Source organism: Muscardinus avellanarius, assembly GCF_963383645.1.
Source record: "Muscardinus avellanarius genome assembly, chromosome: 11".
NCBI lineage: Eukaryota > Metazoa > Chordata > Mammalia > Rodentia > Gliridae > Muscardinus > Muscardinus avellanarius.
The window spans coordinates 65017816-65031503 of NC_137797.1; the positions used below are offsets into that span (position 1 = coordinate 65017816).

Genomic DNA, 13688 nt, shown 5'->3' on the forward strand with positions numbered 1-13688 from the left:
TAATGGTGAGTTGCAACATATCTGTGGGCTGAGTCACCTCCCCTTGCCACCCCCCATTCCCTTCTGTTGAAGCTCTATAAAGAGGACCAGAGGCTGGTAAGTGAAAAGAACTCGAGGTAAGAGCCCCACCGAGCCCTGCTCCCTGGGCGGCCAGAAATCCCAGAGGGCACAGACCGCCTTGGAGCTCCTGCCTGGTGGGACCATGAACTGGCAGCAGCTGTGGCTGGGCTTCCTACTCCCCACGACAGTCTCAGGCCGGGCCCTGGGGCCTACAGAGAAGGAGGCAGCCTTGGTGAGTCCTCTGGGAAGCAAGGACCCAGGCCAGGGCTTACCTCCACAGTCTCAGCCAAGCCTTCCTCCTGCTTTTCAACGTGTCTGCCTTTTCCTTCCTTCCTCTTCTCCACCATCTGCCCTGCCCACCCACCAGTCCTTCCCCTTGTTCCACCTGAGCCCCTTCTCTAAGGTGCCTCTCCTGATGGGTCTGGCGGGACACCTAGGTCACTAACCTTTTTTTTTTTTTTTGGTGCTGGGGATTGAACCTAGGGTCTTTCTACCTCTGAGCTGTTCCCCTAGCCCTATTTTTTTTTTTTTTTTTTTTTTGGTACTGGGGATGGAACCCAGGAGCATTGTAGCTCCAAGCTACACCCCCAGCCCTATTTTTTAGTTCTTTTATTTTTGAAACAGGGTCTCACTGAGTTGCAAAGGGCCTCACTAAGTAGCTGAGGGTGTCCACAAATCACGATCCTCCAGTCAGTCTCAGCCTCCCGAATGCTGGGATTACAAGCGTGCACCACCACGCCAGGTCTTTAACTTTTATTTTGAAATAGAGTCTCACTAAGTGTAGAGGGCCTCATTAAGTTGCTGTGGCTGGCTGTGAACCTGTGATCCTCCGATCTCAGCCTCCCAAGTACTGGGATTACAGGTGTGTGCCACCATGCCTGGCGCTAACCTTCTTTATATCCTGATTCCTTCCACCCCATCATAGGATTATCTGTTGCAATATGGGTACCTACAGAAGCCTCTAGAAGGACCTAATGACTTGAGGCCAGAAGATATCACAGAGGCCCTGAGGTGAGAGGCAAAAAGGACATGCTTTCAGATCTGAGGTTGCAATGTCTTCTTCCCTCTTCTCATTCCTTCCTCTCCCCACGGCCAACTTTGCTTGGCCCAAATCCATGGGACCTGCTAGATGGATGCTAGCTAGCATTGGTAGGGCGGTGGCACATGGGGTGAGATGAGGACTCAGACGAGGAGTACAGAGATGAGGAGTGCTCCTATGGAGGCTCCAAAGTACTGATATTTAGGTAGAGCCCACGTGAAGTAGAATTCACATGGAACACTACCAACTGAGTTGTTGATAGGATGTTAATTTTGTGTATGTGTGTGGTACCCAGAGGCATTCTACCTTCGAGCTACACCCCTAACCTCCTTTTTTTATTCTTTATTTTATTTGTGATACTGGGGATATTTGTGATAGAGGCATTCTACCTCTGAGTTCCACCCCAGCCCTATTTCTTATTCTTTATTTTGAAACAGGGTCTCACTGAGTTGCAAAGGACCTCACTAAGTAGCTGAGGCTGTCCGTGAACCGCAATCCTCCTACTCAGCCTCCCAAATGCCGAGATTACAAGTGTGAACCACCATGCCCAGCTTGATGCTATCTCTTGTGGGCATTTGATTCATCATTTATTTCTATTTATTTTATATTTTTCTTTTATATGTTGGTAATGGATTGTCTTACTACTTTTAGAAATGTTCAGGTCCCTTGAAAAACCTACAGGCCCTATGATAGTTCATAGGTGGATAAAATCGTCCCAGAGCAGACCTGGCTTGGTGGTGTATACAGCCAGGAGGGGAGAAGGCTGAGAACAAGACCTGGGGGAAGGGAGACTCTGGAGAGGATGGGAGACTCTAGAGCAAGGGGCCCGATAGCCTCCTCACAACTGGAGAAAGTGAGAAATTGCAGTAGGGAAAGAAGCCTACACCTGAGGGCACTCTTATGCAAGTAAAAGATACTAAACAAGAAGAGATGAAAGTTGGAGTGTTGCCATTTCTGCAGAAGAGAAAGCCCCAATTATGAGGACTGGAGCAAGGAGTGACCCCCATTGGTTTTAGTAATTCTGTGCCTTTCTTGGTCACCACCTTGGGCAGCAGCAGACTTACAAGCTCTCCCTAGTTATTCCTCATTCCAGATTTACCAGCCCTGGTGGACCCAACCCACTCTCTCCTTCCAGGGCTTTTCAGGAAGCATCTGAGCTGCCTGTCTCAGGCCAGCTGGATACTGCCACAAGGGCCCGCATGAGACAGCCTCGTTGTGGTCTGGAGGACCCATTCAACCAGAAGACCCTTAAATACCTGCTGCTGGGTAAGGACTGAGCCTGGGGAGGAGAGGGAGAGGATGGTTGGCTCTGGAGTGAGTGTGACATTGGGAGAATCTGGACCAGTTCAGTGTTGAATGGATGATCGCCTGCTTAGAGGGGTTGTGAGGGCCCGTACTCAGGGGAGCTCCTTGGGGTTGGGAGAAGGATCTGTGTATCTAATCTAAAGAATGATCTGTGTTTCTAATTTATTTTTTGGTCTGTTAACCAGGTCGCTGGAGAAAGAAGCACCTGACCTTCCGCATCTTGAACCTGCCCTCCACCCTCCCACCCCACACAGCTCGAGCATCCCTGCTCCAAGCCTTCAAGTACTGGAGTGGCGTGGCCCCGCTGACCTTCCGGGAGGTGCAAACTGGCTGGGCTGACATCCGCCTCTCCTTCCATGGCCGCAAAAGCCCGTACTGCTCCAATACCTTTGATGGGCCTGGTAGGTGCCAGTTCTCAGCTCTGGACTCATAGACCCCTGAGATTATCTCTGTCTCCTTGAGCCAGTGATTCTGGAACCTTAATGTTCATCCACCTAAACATTAAGGTTCCAGAGACACAAGCATGGTGTGCTCCAGTGGACTGGGCTCTGACCTCCTTCCTGTCCACCTTTGCCTTTGTCCAGGGAGAGTCCTGGCCCATGCGGACATCCCAGAGCTGGGCAGCGTACACTTTGATGAAGATGAAATCTGGACCGAGGGGACCTACCGGGGGGTGAACCTGCGCATCATCGCAGCCCATGAACTGGGCCATGCCCTGGGGCTTGGGCACTCGCGATACACCCAGGCACTCATGGCCCCCGTCTACGCTGGCTACCGACCCTACTTCAAGCTGCACCCGGATGATGTGGCGGGGATCCAAGCTCTCTATGGTCAGCCTCTCTCTCTAGAGAGCATGAGGGGCAGTCTGACAGCATCCCTCTAGGCTTGAAGAGATAGATCTGGCTTCTGTGGAAGGCCTCTTTCTCCTCCTGAGGCCCAGGTCTTCTGGCTTCTTCATTTTCACAAGAAAGTCTTCTCTCTCACTCTACTGTGTCTAATCGTCCTTCCAGGCTCCTCTTCCCCACACTCATTCTCAGAGACAGAGGCTGAATATTCCAGCAAACCTCCTTCTTTCTTTTTGGTGCTTCTTGAAACTAACATGTGTCTGCTGCTGATATCAATATGATATTGCAGCCAGGAGTGGTGGTACATGCCTGTAATCCCACTACCTGAGAGGCTGAGACAGGAGAGTCACAGGTTTATGGCCAGCCTCAGTAGTTCAGCAAGGCCCTATGAAGCTTAGTGAGACCTTGTTTTAAAACAAAAAGTAGGGCTGGGGGTATAAATCAGAGGTAGAATGCACCTAGGCTCAGTCCCCAGTACCACACACATACACACACTAAAATAAAATAGGGCAGGTATATAAAACAGGGTTCAGAGGTTTAGAACACACACACACACACACACACACACACACACACACACACACACACACACACACATGCTGTGGACATTAGCATATATATAGTATATTGCCCACCAGCAAGGGAAACTTCCTAGGATTCTTTTTTCCCTTCTCTATGGGGTCACTAGACAGAACTTAAAATAAATAAATGGGTGGAGAGACCAGGTGCTATGAGCTCTCTCTCTAAGCAATGTTACCTCACTCTGTAGGCAAGAAGAGTCCAGAGACAAGGGATGAGGAAGAAGAAGAGACGGAGATGCCCACTGTACCTCCAGTGCCCACAGAACCCAGTCCCATGCCAAATCCCTGCAGTGGTGAACTGGATGCCATGATGCTGGGTAAGGCCCCTCCCCCTGCATGCTAGAGGGAGGCAGTGGGGCAGCCTGCTGGCCCTGAGGCTGGGACACAGGGGAATGACAGAGGACCGCAGCCTGTGGACACTAGGCCCCAGGCAGGGGTTGGTGACCATGGAAAAGGGCATGTGAAATAGAAAGAAAGGGTTCAGAGCCAAATTAAAAAAGGGCCAGGCAGCCACTAGAATGCATGAGGGAATGCAGCAAGATGGGATTAACTGGAATTAACTGCTTATTAGGGAGGGCTTTGTACCTGGTCAGAAGAACAACTTGGAAGCCACTTGGGGTGCAACATGTGGTTCCCAGGAGGACAACTATCTGTACTGGATTTTGTTTTCTTGAGTAGAACAAAGCTAAAATGCTCTCTGTATGACAAAGGAGAAGCTGTGCCCTGGGCCCTCCTTCTTTGCTTTTAATTTTCTCCTTGAATTAAAGTTGAGTGGATTTTTGGAGAATTAGGCTGTGGGAGGGAGGTGAGTTATCAGCGTACCTGAGACACCCACGAGTCTTTGCCTTTTTGACCCTGTCCTTCTGCCCTGTGGACATACCTTCGATTGCAGGGCCCCGTGGGAAGACCTATGCTTTCAAGGGGGACTACGTGTGGACTGTGACAGATTCCGGGCTGGGCCCCTTGTTCCGAGTATCTGCCCTTTGGGAGGGGCTCCCGGGGAACCTGGATGCTGCTGTCTACTCTCCTCGAACACAATGGATTCACTTCTTTAAGGGTAAGGGTCGTAGCATGTCTTACCTGAGGGGGCCCTAGTGGTAAAAGAGAGGAGTCGAGAAGCTTCTGAAAGGGTGGAATGAAGAGACCAAAAGCTGCCACCCAAGGACAGAGGTGATTTGTTCTTTCCTTGTATACTCTCAGGAGACAAGGTGTGGCGCTACATTAATTTCAAGATGTCTCCTGGCTTCCCCAAGAAACTGAATAGGGTAGAACCGAACCTGGATGCAGCTCTTTATTGGCCTGTCAACCAAAAGGTGTTCCTCTTTAAGGTATAAAATTCAAAGCAGGAGGCGATCCCTTCTTAGCAGGAGTGGGTTACTTCACACTGAAAAGTAAGGACTTGGTCCTATTTTTTTTTTTTTTTTGTGGTGCTGGGGATGGAACCTAGGGACATTCTAACTCCAAGCTATACCCCTAGACTGATTATTTTTCATTATTATTATTATTATTATTATTATTATTATTATTATTTGTGGTACTGGGATTCCTGGAAATCCTTCTACCTCTGGGCTACACTCCCAGACATATTTTATATATTTTTTTATTTGGAAGCAGGGTCTCTTAAGCTAGCGAGGCTGGCTTCGAACCTGCGTGATCCTCCTGTCTCTGCCTCCCAAGCACAGGGATTACAAGCGTGCGCCACCACACCTGGCTATTTTTCTTTATTTTGAAACAGGGTTTTACTAAGTTGTGGAGAGTCTTATCAAGTAGCTGAGGCTGGCTGCAAACCTGTGATCCTTTTGTCTTAGCCTCCCAAGTACTGTGATTACAAGTGTATTACAAGTGTAATCACAGTGTGTGCTACTACACCTGGCTCAGGACTTGCTCTTGAAGGGAGACCTACTGCATCTGTAGGGGCTGAGGGGAGGCCTTTGGGGGAAGGGGATCCCCTAAGCTCTCTCCTCACCCTCCTTTTCTCACCCCTCTCCCCTCAGGGCTCGGGGTACTGGCAGTGGGATGAGCTGGCTCGAACTGACTTCAGCCGCTACCCCAAACCAACCAAGAAACTGTTTACCGGCGTGCCAGACCGGCCCTCTGCTGCTATGAGTTGGCGGGATGGCCAAGTCTACTTCTTCAAGGGCAAAGAGTACTGGAGACTCAACCGGCAACTTCGGGTAGAGAAAGGCTACCCCAGAAATACCGCCCACAACTGGATGCACTGTGGTCCCCAGACTCCAGGAACTACCCCGTCAGCTGGGGACACCATTCCTTCAGCCGCAGGCACAAGCTGGAATACCACTCCCTCAGTCACAGAAGCTACCTTGAACTCTGAGAGAGCACCCACAGACACAGTCCTGGACAGTACTCCCTCCGCCACCACAGACTCTACCATCCTTTCCCTCCCTGCCAATGTCATCCTCCCAGAGGCCTAGGACCTAATCAAACGTTCTCGCCAGAACTACACAGGTGCTAAGCAGGAGTGTGAACCATAGAACTCGGGCCTCTAACAGCTTCAACTGTGGCCACCACTCTCCTGTGCTCTTTCCCTCCTGGGAAGTCGTCCCTTAATTCTGATTTGGCCCAGAACTCCATTTCTTCTTCTTCTGGTCTTAGATAGTCTTAGTGCTCCTAACTGCGCATCTACTATCTGGAAGACGATGGTGGAGGGAGGTGTCAATCAGGCCTTTATCTGACAGGAGGCAATACGTAGAGAGGCTAGACTCCTGGCTCAGTTCTTCCTAAAGTGCAAGAAGAGAACCTGGCAGGGAAATTGGGCAAGATCTTTGGGATCCTTGAGAATAACATTTATTTGCTTGTGACTTTGGGCAAGTGAATTGACCTTATTGAGCCTTGAATTCCCTGTTTGCAAAATAAGATTAATAGCAATCCTGCAGGGCTGTTGCATTAAATGAAATATTAGATGTGAAGTGCCTGGTACATTTGTGTTGAGAAAAGTCAACTCAGCTAGGCGCGGTGGCACGCACCTGTGATCCCAGTACTTGGGAGGCGGATACAGGAGGTTCGCAGGTTGGAGGCTAGCCTCAGCAATATAGTGGGACTCTCAGAAACCTAACAAGACCCTGTTTTGAGATAAAAAACGGCTGAGGGTATAGCTCAGAGGTAGAATGATGTTCCTAGATGTAACCCCTAGTCACACACACACACACACACACACACACACACACACACACGGCTAAAGGCTAATTCCATGGTGGCACACGCATGTAATCCCAGTACTGGGGAAGCTGAGACAGGAGAATTGCAGGTTTGTAGTCAGCCTCAGCTACTTAGGGCCTTCACAGCTTGGTGAGACCCTGTTTCAAAAATAAAGAATAAAGCTGGGCATGTTGATGGATGCTTGTAATCCCAGCATTTGGGAGGCTGAGATAGGAGGATCCCAGTTCGCAGACAGCTTCAGCTACTTAGTGAGGCCCTTTGTAACCCGGTGAGACCCTGTTTCAAAATAAAGAACAAAAGCCGGGCGTGGTGGCGCACGCTTGTAATCCCCCGCGCTTGGGGGGCAGAGACAGGAGGCTCGCGCAGGTTCAAAGCCAGCCACACGCGCTGGCTTAGGAGACCCTGTTTCCAAATAAAAAATATAAAAATAGGTCTGGGAGTGTAGCCCGGAGATAGAAGGGCTTCCAGGAACCCCAGTACCACCAAAAAAAAAAAAAAAAAAAAAAAAAAAAAAAAATAGGGCTGGGGGTATAGCTTGGAGGTAGAATGCCCCTGGGTTCAATCCCCATTACAACCAAAAAAAAAAAAAAAAAAAAAAAAGAATAGAGCTGAGGAAGCCGGGCGTGGTGGCGCACACTTGTAATCCCAGCATTTAGGAAGCTGAGACAGGAGGATGGCGGTTCGCTGACAGCCTCAGCTACTTAGTGAGGCCCTCCGCAACTTAGTGAGACCCTGTTTCAAAATAAAGAATAAAAGTAGGCAAGGGGTGTGGCTCGGAGGTCAAATGCCCCTGGGTTCCATCCCTAGACCCGCAAAAAAAAAAAGAAAGAAAAAATAGAGCTGAGGGTGTAGCTCAGAGGTAGAATTCCCCTGGGTTCAATCCCCAGTAGCATAAATAAATAAATAAATAAATAAATAAATAAATAAATAAATGCTAACTCTGCCGGGCGTGGTGGCTCACGCTTGTAATCCCAGTATTCAGGAGGCTGAAACCAGAGGATCGCAGTTTGCGGACAGCCTCAGCTACTTAGTGACGACCTGTGCAACTCAGTGAGACCCTGCTTCAAAATAAAGAATAAAAAATAGGGCTGGGGGTGTAGCTTGGAGGTAGAATGCCCCTGGGTTCCATCCCCAGTACCACAAAAAATTAAAAAAAAAGAAAGGCTAACTTCAAGCTGATCGTGGCAGACGCTTGTAATCCCAGTACTTGGGAGGCCGAGGGTTACAGGTTCTTTGCCAGCCTCAGCAATTATAGTGAGGCCCTCTGCAACTCAGTGAGACCCTGCTTCAAAATAAAAAGTAAAAACAGGGCTGGAGTGTAGCTCAGAGGTAGGATGCCCCAGGGTTTAATCCCCAGTACCACAAAATAATGATAATAAAAATAAAAAATAATAGTGACAAGAAAAAGAAAGGCTAAATCCTTGTTTCTAACAGCTCTTCCTTTAGTTGTCTGGAAGTGTAGCTGCTATAGCAGTCTGTTTAATAAGGGTACTCTACCAGGCATGGTGGGGCACGCTTGTAATCCCAGTGCTTGGGAGGCTGAGACAGGAGGATCGCACAGGTTCGAAGCCAGCCTCAGCTACCGAGTGAGGCTCTCAGCAACTTAGTGAGACCCTGTTTCCAAATAAAATATAAAAAAATAGGTCTGGGAGTATAGCCCAGTGGTAGAAAGTCCCTGGGTTCTACCCCTAGTACCACCAAAAAAAAAAAAGTACCCCTATCAGAAGATTTGTTCATTATGACTACTTTGTTTTTGGGTGTAGAGAAAGAAAGGACCAGCAGCAGTAGAGGCCAGACACCCTGGATCAGTTTTGATGCCATTTTATTCACAGGTTCCCATGTTCTTCCTCCCTCCCAGCATACCCTTGCTCCCAGGGAGGTGTATGTCTTCCTTCATGCTGTTTGAAAAAAACCAGGGAATAGAGCTTGGGCAGGAAAGTCAGCGGGGAAGAGTTAGGATGGGTTAGTGGCTGGAACACAATTCTGGTTAAAGAGGAAATTAGTATCACGCACAGTGTGAGGCAGGGAAGGCACTTGTCTCCCATGCAGCCCTGAACACCTGGCTCCTTTGGGCAAAAGCTCTGGTGTGTGGGTGATGATATCTTCTTGGATTGAGAAGCCAGCTTTTAGGACAGACGATGCTGAGGCAGGTGCTGTGGTCTTCCCAGTTGAGAAGGGGAGGCACCATTGAGGTAGTGCTCCCCACTGAGGTAGGAGAAGGGGGCTTAGCCTATGGGGCCTGGGGAAAAAGACAACCAAAAACCCAACTACCCCCTACCGAGGGCCTGGGGGCTCTTGGGGCTTTTCTGTGCCATTCTCCCCATCAAAAAGCTATTAAATGCCTTAGGAGGCTCCCTGGTTTTCTGTAGGTCCAATACAACCAAAGCCCCTTATTTTGCTATTGTGAGGCACAGTGAGATGGGTATTTCAAAGGACATCTGGGTAGTGGCTCTCCTTGGTTAGGAGGGAATTGAGGAGTCAGTATTTTTAGGGACCAGGGCACCTCTATTATTGGACAGAGGTAGATACTATACTCTCATTCTTATTCCCTCCCCCACAAGAATGCCCTCTGCCTGTCCTGGAAGTAGATCCTTATAAGGCTGGTCTGGAGCACAGATCCTACCCCTGTGTCCAGGAGATGGGGGAGTTTGTATGTGGGTTCTGTGGGCCCTTGCTAGGGCAGGGGGCACGGCAGAGTTTTAGGCTTGGGTCTGAGTGGAACCAGAGGGTGTGGTGAGGGGCACAGTGGAACCACAGTCAGAATCCAGGTCCAGGACGATGTGGGGGTCTGTGGCCCGGGTGCTTGGTCCCAGTTGGTGTTCTCGAAGACTCTGGAGATAACTCTGAAGGGGTACAGGGCAGAGAGGGTGGAAGGAGAGGCCTGGGTCAGAGCCCCCCTTCCACCCTCTGCCCCAGCCCCCAGGGTGCCCCGGCACCCCCACTCACTGGAGCCAGGCCGTCAGCAGGGCTCCGGGTATTGGTGGGGGGCTGGCGCCGATAGCTGCCTTCACACAGCCCCACCCCAGAGAGGGTCCGGCGCCACTTGGCCTCTTGCTGGTGATGGATCCGAAGCAGTTGGAGATGTCTTTGCCGGTGGCTCAAGACCACTGCTCAGGAGAGGGCAATACAGACTCAAGGCCTCCTGAGGCCCTGAAACCCACCCCACACACTCAGGTTCTATAGAAGCCCACGTGACCTCCCTCTAATGATTCTCTCAAGCCTCAACTTCCCCTCTGTTATTGGAGTTCTACTCTTGCCTCCTGGACTTCCCTGGGATTCTCCTTGCCTTTCATAATAATCCCAAACAACTCTTCCTGCATCCCCTAACAATTCTACTAAATATACTTATTTTTTTTGGGGGGGGTACCTGGTGATTGAACCCAAGGGCTTTCTACCCCTGAGCTATACTTCCAGTCTGGTTTTATTTTATGTATTTACTTTTTTTCTTTATGGTACTGGGGATGAAACCCAGAGGCATTCTACCTCAGAGTTACACCCCCAGCCTTCTTTTATTTTTTATTTTTTATTTTTTTTTCAGGTCTGGGGATGGAACTCACAGGCATTCTACCTCCGAGCTACACCCCCTGCCCTATTTTTTATTCTTTATTTTGAAACCAGTCTCACTGAGTTGCGGAGGGCCTCACTAAGTAGCTGAGGCTGTCCGTGAACCGTGATCCTCCAGTCTCAGCCTCCTGAATGCTGGGATTACAAGGGTGTGCCACCACACCTGGCTCTATTTTATTCTTTTTATTTTGAAACAGGGCCTCACTAAATTGTAGAGGGCCTCACTAAATTGCTAAGGCTGGCCTAAATCCTGCAGTCCTCCTGTCTCAGCCTTCCAAGTACTGGGATTACAAGCGTGCACCACCATGCCTGGTTTATTCTTTATTTTTTATTCTTTTGCAGTACTGGGGATGGAACCCAGGGACACTCTACCTCTGAGTGATACTCCCAGCCCTAATTTTTTATCCATTTTTTTTTGCGGGTCTGGGAATGGAACCTAGGGGCATTTGATCTCCGAGCCACACCCCCTGCCCTATTTTTTATTCTTTATTTTGAAACTGGGTCTCACTGAGTTGCAGAGGGGCTCACTAAGTAGCTGAGGCTGTCCGCGAACTGCGATCCTCCAGTCTCAGCCTCCAAATGCTGGGATTACAAGCGTGCACCATCATGCCCAGCTATTCTTTATTTTTGAAACAGGGTGTCACTGAGTTGCAAGGGGCCTCACTAAGTAGCTGAGGCTGTCCGCGAACCACGATCCTCCTGTCTCTGCCTCCTGAATGCTGGAATTACAAGTGTGTGCCACCGTGCCTGGCCTTATTCTTTATTTATTTGTTTTTATTTTTTATTTTTTGGTGGTACTGGGGTTCCTGGAAGCCCTTCTACCTCCGGGCTACACTCCCAGACTTATTTTATACTTCTTATTTGGAAACAGGGTCTCTTAAGCCAGCACAGCTGGCTTTGAACCTGTGAGATCCTCCTGTCTCTGCCTCCCAAGCATGGGGATTACAAGCGTGCACCAGCACGCCCGACTTATTCTTTATTTTTGAAAACATGATCTCATTGAGTTGCAGAGGGCCTAAGTAGCTGAGGCTGTCCTCAAACCTGCGACCCTCAATTTATTTACTTTTTGATACTGGGAATTGAACACAAGGACATTCTGCCTCTGAGGTATACCCCCAGCCCTATTTTATTTTTATTTGGAAATGGGGTCTCATTAAGTTACTAAGGGCCTTACTAAGTTGCTGAGGTTGTACTCAAACCTTCAACCCACCTGTTTCAATCTCCTAAATACTGAGATTATAGGTATGCACCACCACACTCAGCTTTTACTTTTTATTTTGAAACAAGGTCTTGCTAAATTGCTGAAGCTGTCCTCCAACCCACGACCCTCCTGTCTCAGCCTCCCAAGACCTGAGATTACAGGCACGTGCCTCCACACCCAGAACTTGCTTCACATTCTTATCCTGAGCTTCTCTGGCTACTTCAGCTCTAACTCTGCTTCAGTGCCTTGTCCCACATGCCTTGGGCATCCTCCCCATCCTCATCTCTCAGAGTTTCCTTCCCTTCCCCTCCTCAAGTCCTGGAGTCAGGCACAGGTTGGTTCCTCTGTACCATGGCACTAACTCACCGTTGGTGTGGCCTCCGTGTTCCTCAGCCATGAGCTTCCACTGGGCCAGGGCCCCAAGTGCCCCCAAGGCTGGCCAGGCGCCCAGTAAGACCCAGCTGTACCAGCAGAGAGGAGGCAAGGCTGAAAGTGCCTGCAGGCGCTGGCTCAGCCGACTGCCCAGTGCCAGGCCCTCCACGAAGTAGTCAGCACAGGCCACCAGCACTGCAGCACCCAGCAGGGCTGTGCCCAGAACTGTGAATGGACGTGGCCACCGAAGTGTGAGCAAGGCTCCCAGGAGTGCCAGCCCCACCAGCCCCCCGGCTGGCACCCAGGCTGAAGGTGGCTGGTAGATGGGCTCAGTGCTCAGCAGGGCTCCGGTGCCCAGGGTCAGGCCTAGCAGGAGACCAGTCAGGAAGAGCCCAACACTGCGAACCAGCATAGTGACCAGGCCGCAGAGGAGTCCGATGCCCAGCGCGATGCCTGCGCTCACCTCCAGGCTCAGCTGTGTCTCCAGCACACGCTCCTTGTGGCACAGCAGGAAGATCACCAGAGCTCCGGACAGCAGGCCGGAGAGAAACATTACTGCCTTCAAGCAGCGGTAGCCTGGGGAGGGAGGGAGGCAGCACTGAGAGACAGACAGGAGACTGTATGGCGATGGCGATGGAGAATTGGGAAAGGAATGGCCGACCAGAGGAGCTGAGGATGGGAGCAGCACACCATGGGACCTCCAGGAGAGAGGAAGAGAGGGGCAAGATAAGGAGGGAGGAGGGGTACTCAGGAACTATGAGGGAATGGGCGGGAACATCAGAAGGTAAGTGGATGCACTGAGGAAAGTAAATATAAGAAAAAGTCTAGTTCTTCCAGGGCTGGCCAACAAGGAGAAATCATCACAGGCTGCTTCAGGTATTTGGTAAAGTCTCGAGCTTGGAGGATAATTTGGGAATGGAGTTTTGAGGCAGGAGGCAAATAGGGGGGCAAATGACAGATGCTAGAGGTCAGCGCTGGAAGGCATGGACAGGGGGATGGAGTAGAAGCTGGCAAGGACAGCACAGGTCACTCCAAAGGTAGGTAGCGCCCACTAGAAGAGATGAGGTGGCCCAGGAGCAAAGGAGAAAGTTGGCGGCACCCTCGAGGGTAATAGTCGCGGCCAGCTGCCCCCCAGGACCCTGGTCCTGCCCTCACCAAAGCAGCAGTAGATGATCCCAAAGCAGCAGCAAAGGGCACACACCAGGGTAGGTGCCAGCTCAGGGCTGTCCTGTGGTTCCAAGATACATCTTAGGTCTGGAGGCTCTGGGAGTTGCTGATTAAAGGGCCGGGAGTCAGATGTCACAGTGAGGGGCAACAAGGCTTTCTCCATGGCCAAAGTGAAGGTGGTCACAGAGTTGGAGGTCGGTGTCAGCTCCTCGCATCCATCCAGGAACGTCTTGAGGAGGCTAGGAGACCTGCAAAGGGACAGGGGCAGGAGCACAGGCGCCCATGAATCTTGAGGACTCTACCTCTATTGGTTTTGAAAACTGGCCAATACCAGGAGGGAGTATGACTTCATGGAGTAACTGGAGAAATCTACGGGA

The 13688-nt window shown here is 50.3% G+C and overlaps 2 protein-coding genes across 2 annotated transcripts; one reads left to right on the forward strand and one right to left on the reverse strand.

Moving 5' to 3' along the window:
- Positions 1-202: 202 nt before the first annotated feature.
- MMP19 (matrix metallopeptidase 19) lies at positions 203-6262 on the forward strand (the record flags this gene model as incomplete). The annotated part of the gene is made up of 9 exons (XM_080705244.1): positions 203-292; positions 986-1071; positions 2235-2365; positions 2590-2805; positions 2989-3234; positions 4019-4147; positions 4723-4887; positions 5031-5158; positions 5825-6262. The coding sequence occupies 9 exons, from the start codon at positions 203-205 to the stop codon at positions 6260-6262; spliced, it is 1629 nt and encodes a 542-aa protein (XP_080561370.1).
- A 3444-nt stretch (positions 6263-9706) lies between these two features.
- On the reverse strand, positions 9707-13474 carry LOC308269491 (transmembrane protein 198-like; the record flags this gene model as incomplete). Its single annotated transcript, XM_080704856.1, has 4 exons — positions 9707-9850; positions 9954-10114; positions 12139-12720; positions 13300-13474. The coding sequence occupies 4 exons, from the start codon at positions 13472-13474 to the stop codon at positions 9707-9709; spliced, it is 1062 nt and encodes a 353-aa protein (XP_080560982.1).
- Positions 13475-13688: the final 214 nt, after the last annotated feature.